We start from the raw sequence: 10,596 nt of genomic DNA on the forward strand, positions 1-10,596 counted from the left end.
TGTCACTCTTTCCTTATTCTATTTTATTACTGAAGTAAGTACTTACAAAATGCACCTACAAGGAATAATGTTATGGGAATTTCACACTTCACTTATCTTTTCTGGATTCATGTCTTTGCTCCTTTTCTTCCTCCTTTCACAGTAATTGTTGCATGTATAATATCAACCCTCCCACCGGCACTAAGCAGCCCTTGTCACTCCCACACTTTACAGAGAGCACACATGATTGACAAGCTGGTGGCAGAAATTTCCTATCCACTACTGCACTGTTTATGGAAAAGCTTGCCAAACTAGCGCCTCTGTTGTGCAGTTTCTTTGTGCCTGTTTGTCATGTTTGTATGGGCAGATAAATACAAATCCCCAAATGCTATTTTTTCACTGAGTCTTATTCATTTACCTCTCTCCCCACCAGCGCTAATGGACCTAAAGCAAAAAAGGAATTCCCATCACGGAGGCAGCAATGATAATGTTGAAATTTCAGCAGACTCTGCAACAAAACCCAGCTGTGTGGAAATGGGTCCCAGGACCTACTCAACCTCAGCTATTCACGTGCACACTTCCACTCCCATCTCTCGGATCCAGAGCAGGCCCAAAGGTGTGTGGTGCATTTGATACACCGGCTGGTAGTGCCAGGCATGCTGCTTCGTAGCTCCTGCGAGGCTGCTAGTGGCATTTGAGTATAAAGCCAGAGCACTAATATTTTCACTTCTACTTTATCTGCTTAATGGTTTAACGATGAAATACAGGGTTTACTCACTCTTGTAATGTCATCAACTTGACAGACCACATTTGACTGTCAGTTCTTCAGTGGTTCCCTACCCAGTGTTTAGAAGATGGGTCTATAAAACCCTCTTGGATCACCTCAGTCTTCTACACTGCTAGAGAGACTGGCCTGAAGGATTAACCTTTCTGTGTTGAATTGGCCTTTTAAGTTTTATGTTCTTTTCCAGGCTATAATTCAGAAGATAATCTATGTGAACAGTCCCCGGAGGTTGAGTTTGCAAGCACCAGACAGCATGGTAAGCTTGTAGCATGTGTGAGTGCTCTAAACATCTGCATTAAGACTTGTTTCATTACATCTGTGTGAACTGTCCTGGAGTATTTTAGTTACATTAATATTACAGAAGGAGGTGTAGTAATGCAGCACCATTTTGGGAATGTGGTTCCAACTGCTTCTAGTTTTCTGCTGAAGCTTTTAATGGATGTTTTGCCAAAATGAATTTTCAAAATAATGTTAATGTTGAGGCAAGTTGCCTTCCCCCACCAGCAGACCTTTTAATGCATGTCCTACAGATTTGTTGGTGATTTTTTTTTGAGAATGTTTAATTCCTTCCTTAAGGGAGTGAATCAGCAGTAAGAAAAATTCTGTGTGGGGCTTGTGGATGCACAGTGGCAAGACTGTTGAAGCAGCAGAACTGCCTGCCTAGAGATTGTGGAAGACTTAATTTGCAAGCTGGCTAGCAGCTCCTTCCAAAGAAAACTGAGAAAGAGACAGCAACTTATTGTTGAGCTTTTTCAGTATCTGCATTACTTTATAGTTAGTGTAAAAACAAAACCCAGAAGGTACTACTTTGTGCAAAAAATGAGATAAACAAGATGGATCCTAAACAACTTGAAAAATGAAGATGGTTTCTACTCAGTCCAGATTTTGGCATCCTGTGTATATTATGTTGTTAATGTTTTCAAAGTGACTTAGTTGCACAGGTCCTATTTTCAGAAGGGAGACTGATGCCAAGTCTTCTAGAGAATCAGAGGAACTTAAGATCTGTTTGTTCAGTGCTTGATTTTTGTTTTTCAGTGTCCAGGCCAAACAGTTTAGAGAGCAGTAGGAACGCTTCCAGCAGTAGTTCACCTCTCAATTTGAAAGGTAAAGCTTTTACAGCTGAGTTATGACAAACAGGAAGTGAAATTCTGTGAAACTGTGTAAAATGCCATTTTCCTTCCAATTAATTTTAAAGACTGTTGTTTTGAAATGGTAATGATTATGCAATCTGGACATGGGAATCAAAATGCTGGCAAGAAGTGCTTTTCTAAGATTGATTCTGGCAAGGGGTGGCTTTTAAGGCACACAATCAAGTTTTGCTTCAGTCTGACTGGCATCGTATTGTGGGAAATATCAGGCCATTTATTAGACTCTCTGCAACGTATTAGACTCTCTACAGCAAGAGGTCTCTGTGGTTCTTACTCTGTACACAGCTTGTGTATGGAATCAGTGTGCTCTGGAGATTTGCTTTTGCTGAAATTGTGCATCCTTGAAGGATGCCAAGAGGGAAAAATCCGCTTTCTGCTTTTCCACTGTCAGGTTCTAGCTCTCAGATCACACAGCCTGGGAGATCTTTTAGTGATTCACAGGTTGTAAAGAGGCACCTCAATATTATCTTATTAATATAAGGCTTATTAGCCTGCAGTGCTGTTTTTATTCTTTGGAGAAGTAGTTGTGCTTGTTTAAGGTGCTGTAAGACTCTTACTAGTCCTGATTTTTCAAAGCTCTGATTGCTTTGACTTCTGTAGGAGAAAAAAAGTAAGGTAAAAAATGTCACCCAGTCTGTGTGGAAATGGCCCTGGATGATAAAGTTCCTACTTGAGTGTGAAATCTACTGATATTACATCAGAGCAGTGTCATTAATGGTATTTATGCTTCTCCTCAGGTTCCTTAGACCATATCCATGGTAGAACTGAGAGCCTCAACAGTGAAGATATGGTGCCAAGCAGGGAGGCATCAGCCTTGCTCCGAGACACCTATTCCCTTCACTCTGTTGCTGCTTTCTTAAGCCCTAGCAGGCATGAGTCCTCCTCCCACCGGAATGGTTTGATGTCCTGTGATACACCTCTGAAGAACAATCCATCTCAGTCTTACGCAGGCAGGCAGCGGTCTGCCTCACCTGGCAGTGAGATGGTAACTTTGGAAGAGTTCTTGGAAGAGAGCAACAGGCTGTCTCTACCAAGTGTAAGTAAATAAAGCCAGATAGCCCATTTCAGATGTCAAAAAACTGTTAAAAGCTGATTTAGGAGGATGAGGGCATAGGGAAACAGAGAGAGACAAGATGATCCTTGTTCATATACGTGAGTACGATGATGTCTTGCGAATGAAACAGTTTCAATAACTGAGGCAAAATTAGCTTTCACATAGCACTCTGCTAATTTATTTTGGTGTATGAGCTGTGACAAGTCAGATAATTCACTGCAAGTACTGTGTGTTGGACTGCTGGGGCTCTTTGCTAGCAAATGGTTGTGGTCAAGGTTTTGTATTATATCATCAGTTCTCAGCTCCAGGTATTTTTATTTATAAACTGGTAACTTTTCTGTGTAATTTTCAGCACTAAACTATAATTAGGAATGAAACCTAGAATACTTTTCAACTGAAGTGCAAAATACGCAGTTGTAAAAACCATCTCTTAATCTGAAAATATCAGTGCATTTGAGAAAGACTATTTTTCTTGCAGACGGAAGTTTTTGATACTTTTCACCATGTTTGTGTGTTGACTGGTGCTGGTTCAATGACTGCAACAGTATGTCTCTTATTGAAGTGCTTTTTTCAGGAATTAAATGTTTGTTTTCAAGATGACATTTGTCTTTCACTGCTCAGACATGCTGTACAATGTGAGGCAGTGCACGATTGAACAGGTATATACCTGTAAGGAATATCTTAACAATTAATTCATAGTGTAAGTGAACAGAGATTTCTGTTTTATGAATGCCTTGGTAAAAGTATTAAAATCAGCAGAGCTGTGCCATTTCATGGCATCGGTAAATTCTAGCCCTTGGATCTTCAGAGTAGTGTTTAAATATACCTCCTACTCCCTCATTATTCCAAGTACAATTCTTCGCTTTTAGAGATGTTTAAAATTATTATTTTTGTGTGTGTCTGTAACTACCTGACCATGTCCGTTTTCATTCTTTCTGTCGTCCTGTTCCTTTTCAGCATCGGCGCAGTTTAAATGAGACTGAAATGATTTCATTACACCAGTTTCTGTTAGAAGCTGATGCACTGTATCCCTCTTGCTACTCCTTATGTCCTTCCATTCATCAGGAGCATTCGCAGTCACTTGAATCGGTCCTCAGTGTTTCATGTCCTGACAGCGTGAGGCACAGAACAGGCAGGGGAAATAGGAGATCTGCTTCATTCTATATCCCCAGGGTATCCATTGTTCTTATTATGAAGGCAACAGCTGCTGACTTACCACAGCTTTTGCTAGCATATTAATACCTATAGAAGCATACTGTAACTCTTACTTGTTATTTTAAAGGCTGGCAGATCACTTGCATTAATTGCTCCTAAAGTATTTGCAGTGCTTGTTCGTACACATGCGTGTTTTCGGAGGATTCATCCTTCTGTAATGTTAATGTGTGTAACAGCTGTTTAAATAAAGTTAAAAATAACCTTAATGCTTTAACACTTAGTGGAGCTTAGAAATTTTTACACTGCACTATTACCATTGATGGTGTTTGGTTATGGAAAATGAGTTTTTTGGCTGGAAGAAATATTTGGAACACTAGTGAAATAAGTATATTAAGCTTTAAACATGCTCCCTGAAGAAAACAAGTAAATTTCATTAGCTTGCTCAGCATGTTGTTTGTAAAGACAGCATGTCCCTTAACTGTTCTGACCATGCCTTTTACTAATACTACAATGGCTGCTGATCAGACATTGCCATTTTTGGATTGCATGGACCATCCCCATGAAATACTCATTGTATGTTTTCTTTTACCACCAGGTTAATTGTCTGACTTGAAATTTGCAAGTTCATAGTGGGCAAACAATTTTTGTAATGGTATTTTTGTACATTTCATTGTATCGCACATGCAGCTTTTAACATATATTGAGTGGGAAAGGTGAAGGGAATCAATGGAGAAGGAAAGAAACTTTTTTGTAATGCTAGCACATTTCCCCAAGGTATTGTCTCCTGTTCCCTTCCTGAAGTTACTGTAGAGAGTTATCCAGATGAACTGTATTCTGGAAGATGACAGACATCATTGATATCTGCTGATACCAAAGGCTGATGTAATCAATATGATATTGATGTTAAAGTGACAGTGGCTGATGTGAAAGGAGGCAAAAGAGCTGCTGTCCAGGTTGCAACCAAAATGAAACTTTTAAAAATTATGACAATTAACCTGGCAAACAAGGCTGTCATAATCTAATTACAATAAGCACATTTTTCCTTGAGTTGGATTTATACCCATTTAAGCATTCATCTCTTTTGTTCCCCACTATATAAAATCTGTGGTTGTGTTTGGCTTGAATTAAGTGGGAAGGAAGACTATGTGAATACAGAGTTCTGCATGATTCTTTAAAAAAAATGTGTTGTCATTAATGTGATGTGCATATTTTCTCACACCAGGACACCTCCACTAACAGAGATGACTTGCTCGGCGATTATTTTAGGAAAGCAAATGAGCATTCAGCTACTGGGAACTTGCTGGTTCAGCTGTCCAGAAAGGAGGCTGCTAAGATGCCCACTAGTCTTGTTGCTCCAACTGTGAAGATGGCCATCGCTGGTGAAGAAGGAAGAACAGCTAAGCCTGACAATTACATGAAGCCAAACCTCAGACAAGTTGAACCTGATGCTCTGGCAAAGCCCCAAGGGTCCCTTAAGCTTCCTCACACGCCACAGCACCAGTCTGGCAGCGGGATGCGGCAGATGGCACAGCCTCAGCAGCCTGGAACTGTGAGCAGGAGGAGTACGTCACTGAGCAGGGCATTTAGCTTAGCCTCTGCAGACCTCCTCAGGGCTGCTGGCCCAGAGGCCTACAGGCAGGAGAGCCCTCAGAGGTCAGGAGCAGAGCTGCATGGGGGCAAGGACGCTGTCAGTCAGACCACCAGAGCTTCTGTGCCAACGAGCTCCCAGGCACCATTAAGAGAGAGGCCGCAGTCTGCAAAGGTGGCAGGTTCCGTGCAAGGTGTTGATTCCCGCTGTCGGCAGCTTGATGCGAGGCGCCTTTCCCTGGTCCCACCAAAAGATGAGAGGCCACTCTCCTTCCATCAGTTCTCTGCCTCACCCATTGCATCCACCAGCAGTCTGAATGCTCAGCAGCAAGAGCGTGTGAACCCTGGGCAACACTACTCGTCTGCATCACACACTCCCTCAAAAGTCAAACCCAAGTCAGCACCTCGTACTGAGGAGGTGGCCACAGTGGCCCCTGCCAGAGCTGTTTGCAGCAGCACTGAGGGAAGTACTTCCCCAGGGCAAGGCCAGGGTGATGCCCTACCCACCAAGTGCCAGGGTAAGCTGTTAGAAAGCAGCTCTGGGACTGTAGAGGAGCCCATGAGAGGAGGCAGCTCCAACAGCACAGGTGGGTCTCCTGATCCCCAGGGGGATCAGCAGACGGTTTGGTATGAGTATGGCTGTGTGTAACCCACAGGTGTAGTTGTAATACGTGTGTTTGGTATGGCTGATGTCCAGGTACCATTTATCTAGACACTGTCAGGTCTTAAAAGGCATCACCTGCATGCTGCTCTGAGTGTTCTCTGGGTACTGTTCTGTAGTTGGACAAAGTGTGATTAAGAGAAGCAAGGAGCAAAACTCCAGTCCTTCTTCTGATGCTGTTGTGCCTAAAACAAAGTGGAAGCCTGACCTAATCTCACAGCAAACTTGGCACCTGATTCTCACAGGTTGTGAGCGTTCCCCAGTCCAGCAGAATCTTAGCAGGGTCTTCTGTCGTTGCTGCGCGGTGCACCCTTTTACATGCATTAAAGAAAAGTTTCACAGGTCATGTGTGTGCTAAACCCAGCCCCCCCATTGGTAAATAACCACACTGAAAAAGTCATATAAAAGCCAAATTTCTCCCCTAAAGATAGAACCAAATGCTTAAGTAGCATAGAGATGACGAGCAGAAGTGCATGGCTTTAGCCATGGATCTGGTAAAATCTATTTTTCTAGCCACAGCTACATCTTATAGAAGGTATTGTGTAGACTTCAAGGATGGCATCTCAACCTTTCCCACTTGGACTGTGTAAACACAGAGGCCAGCATAATTACCCCACTGCCTTCACTATAGCTGCAGCTCAGTGGATCCTTGACTCTGCAACCACAGTGGGTGCTGCCTTTTGAAACTTGTTTTATCTTTTATACAAACACTGGAACTATTGCAGCCTTTCAGGGGAGATGCCATTTCAGTTGCAATGGTGGCATGTCGTGTACAAAAGTGTCTTGTAAGTATGTATATAAGAAGACCAAGTACTGTATAAGAATGCTGTGTAAATTGTGTTATTACAACCTTGTGTGCATGACAGCCCACATCGTAAGTGGTTTGTGGGATTTTGTCTCTTAGAAATCCTTGTTTGTCTCCAAGAATTTTTCTCAGTATAGAAAGCAAAATAATTTTGTACGCATGTGAAAGAAATATACTTCTAAAAATCTATTTATGTGCAAAGAAGTTCCTTGTATGTTTCTGTCCAGAGTGTCATCAGCTGCTTATGTATATATGATCAAATGCATATTTTAATTCCATGTTTGTAAAGCTGTTTTTCTTGCAATAGACTAAATCTTTAAAAAAATACTTGTTTTGCTGGTTCTGATTTAATTTAGTAAAAGATAAAACTGATTCATTTAATGATGTTTTTGTTATCTAATATGTAGCAATCCCATTCTGAAAACTACAAAATTGTTTATAATAAAGATTAAAATAAAATTGATTGATGTTGTACTTTTTGTCCTTGGAAAAATAAAAACCCTCAAAAATGTGATTCGCAGTGCTGGCGATCTGTCTGCAATGGCTCTTTGTAAGCCTTAGTATTGATTTGCATGTCTGGGTGAAGTTTTATTTGTTTTTACAATGTAAGAAGGTATAAAGACTTCTACCAGAAGTCCTTTTGTTTAATTGTAACCTTCTTACCGAAGACTACAGGAGGGTTGAACATGCAAAGTAAGTGACTTACAGTTCACTCTATAATTGGACTGTTAGATTTTTATGTTTCTCTGACCACTTCAGGCAGGGCCAAACATGCCGTCCATTTTGACCAAGCTTGCATCTTGTATAGTCTGTTTTGTAATTAGCTCTCGGGATGCCTTACGAAAGTGAGAAATTATTCATCTTTCAACATGTAGAGAATGGCAAAAAAACCCGTTCTGCCTTCTCTGCTATTTTAATTGCAAACTATAGTTTTGCAACAAATTTAAAATTATGTGTGCTCTATGGCAATTTTGGAACATACTGAATGTTCTTAGTAAACTCAAATTCTTCTTCCAGAAATTTTATCTCAAAATGGATTCTTGGCAGGACCACTAAAGGTTCAAGACTGGTGTTTCTCTCTTGTTTCAGCTCCTTTTTGGAGGGCATGTGCAGGCTGGACTCCTGAGGAAGCGATCTGTGACTTGTTAGTTACTGTAGATCTGCTTTTGCTATAAATACCTGCCCAGTGGCACACCTTAGTTGTCAGTTTCTGGGTAATTTACAATAATTTACGTTCTCAGTTCTAGTGAGTTTGAATAAAAAGATACTAAATACATATGTAGTACCATTCGGGTGTGGGATAATTCTAAATACAGATGTTCTGCCATGGAACAACTGTTGAAGCACAGAGTGCAGTGGCCCTGCAGTGGCCTTTCTGGGAACGTTCAGGAAGGTTTTGGTGTAGGTGCCTGCCCTGCCGTGGCGGGTGCAGTTATTTCGCAGTCTGCTCAGTCCATTAATTGTCAGCTCTTCCTTGACAGTCACGGTGGCTCCCGGCCGCGCTCCCGCCGTGTGCTGCGCCATCAGGTAAGGAAAGGCTGGGCGGGGGAAGGCCTGCCCACAGCCCCGGGGCTGCTGCTGCGCTTTGTCTTCCTGAGGCGCGCAGAGCCAGCGGTAGCGTGAAAGAGGCGTTCTGGTGCCTGAGGGGGAGAAGAGAGTTGTGTTTATGAGAGACAGAAATCGGCAAATCCTCTCTAGTTTTGTGCAGGTGGAGCTGGGCGGGTGGAGGTGCCGTGAGGCACCAGCTTGCGTGAGGTGGCGAGAACTATGGGGAGAGGTGTTCCTGTGAGGGTAAAGGATGGCGCAGAGCTGCCCGACCCTTTCTTGATGCCTTCCAAGAAGTGAAGATTAAATAGCAGCTGTTTGACATTGCGGCTGTCGCGGCTGGGCCAGGCTGCGGGGGGGAACACAGCGAGCTGGCGGAGCCCCCAGCTGCCTGTTGGACAGCGGGATAAAGGCATCTCCAGGAGCCCCAGCCTTCCTCACACTGGCTTTTCCCAGCTCTGCATGGGCTGTAGGATGCTGATATTTCCTGACAGGAGGGAAGGGTGTGCTCTCTGAAGGTTGCTAATTATGTGCTAAGTAGTGCCGCGAATGGTTCTGGGTTCAACGCTGCAAGCCGTTCAGTGGCTCATTAATTCTCTAGGTCGAGTTTTTTATTAAAGGACGGATTTTTGAAGGGGATCCATCCCGAGGAGGCAGCTAAGTTGCCAGTAGTTTTCCAAGAAAGCCGAAGGGCACTTTGTGACTTTGGCAGCACCCGCTCCCTGCAGCGTGCTCAAACTCTGAAGTCAGTGAAGCTGTTTGACGCAAGGAAACAAATGATGGTGTGTGTTTGAAGTACAATAAATGGCTGCTGTGGGAGTGGCTGCCAGGAGGTTGCGTGCTCTGCGGTGACAGAGTATATCCTTAGCGAGAAATCTGAGGTCCTTTACAGAGATAGCATGTCATGGAAACCTTTTTCCTATTAGATATTTTTCCACTGTTCGTCAAACTTGGGACCTGATTGTGAAGTGAGCAGACCTTTTCTGATTTCAGTTAACTGAGTTCAGAACATAAAACCACCAAAAGTAGAATTTGAAAAAATAGAATTTACTTTTTTTTTTCTATAATGAGGGAAGTTCAAAGTGTTAAGGACATTGTAAAAATAACTAGTGCTTAGCTTAGGAAAACTGTGCATCAGCATGTGGTCGGAAATTATTTCTGATTGTCCAGACATTTGGGGACATACTAGCTCAGCCACAGGTAAATTACTTTTAAGACAGAACATGGAAGAAATTTATCCAGAAATTGTTCATTCATGTGAAAGGATTACAGCCTGGATGTTAAACTGGTGTACAAAGAACAACACTGTTTCTTTTTTTTTTTTCTGGTTAAACATGAACCCAACTGTCCAGAGAGCATTTGAATTGTGGGTTTGCATTTTCAGATGAAGGGGGCAGTGGAGTGTGGAATCAGTTGTGGTAGATTTCACAAAAAAAAATTTTTCCTAAAAATTGCTTCTCTGCCTATCAGGATCATGGAATATCAGATCCCAACGGCGCTGGAAATGTTCAAGACCAGGTGGAAAATTTGTGAATGTTTTTACAAGTCTCCAGTACCAGGCACAATTGACCTGAAGTAACAGTGCAGGGTGAAATAATTCATTTACCAGAAATAACGAATGAAGTTATTGTTATGAAGGGCTCACAGGGACTGGAGAATTAGACTGGGCCATGAAGGTCTGGCTTGAAAGCTGGTGCTAGAGGCTGCTGTATGAACTAAGAGAGAATGGCATCAGCTGAAAAAGAGTCATTATTTAAGAGTACTGACAGGAGTTTAAAGTTAGTGGGAGAAGGTATGGCAAGTTTTCCAAAACTAAATGGTGTTTTTCCAGTTACAAGAATTTTTTCAAAAATATGAAGAGAGCAGTAGAAAACAGAG

The 10,596-nt window shown here is 42.3% G+C and overlaps 1 protein-coding gene across 2 annotated transcripts in view; it reads left to right on the forward strand.

Moving 5' to 3' along the window:
* CCDC88C (coiled-coil domain containing 88C) overlaps positions 1–7,636 on the forward strand; it is a 106,137-nt gene extending 98,501 nt beyond the window's left edge. The window contains exons 26-31 of one of the 2 annotated variants that reach the window (XM_048307029.1): positions 413–595; positions 951–1,019; positions 1,799–1,867; positions 2,649–2,947; positions 3,923–4,138; positions 5,343–7,636. In XM_048307029.1, coding sequence (XP_048162986.1) covers positions 413–595; positions 951–1,019; positions 1,799–1,867; positions 2,649–2,947; positions 3,923–4,138; positions 5,343–6,356 — 1,850 coding nt within the window. In that variant the 3' untranslated portion in view covers positions 6,357–7,636. The remainder of the gene's footprint in view (positions 1–412; positions 596–950; positions 1,020–1,798; positions 1,868–2,648; positions 2,948–3,922; positions 4,139–5,342) is intronic. The other variant, XM_048307030.1, reaches the window with a different exon arrangement.
* The last annotated feature ends 2,960 nt before the right edge of the window (positions 7,637–10,596 follow it).

Source organism: Corvus hawaiiensis, chromosome 6, assembly GCF_020740725.1.
Source record: "Corvus hawaiiensis isolate bCorHaw1 chromosome 6, bCorHaw1.pri.cur, whole genome shotgun sequence".
NCBI classification, from domain to species: Eukaryota; Metazoa; Chordata; class Aves; order Passeriformes; family Corvidae; genus Corvus; species Corvus hawaiiensis.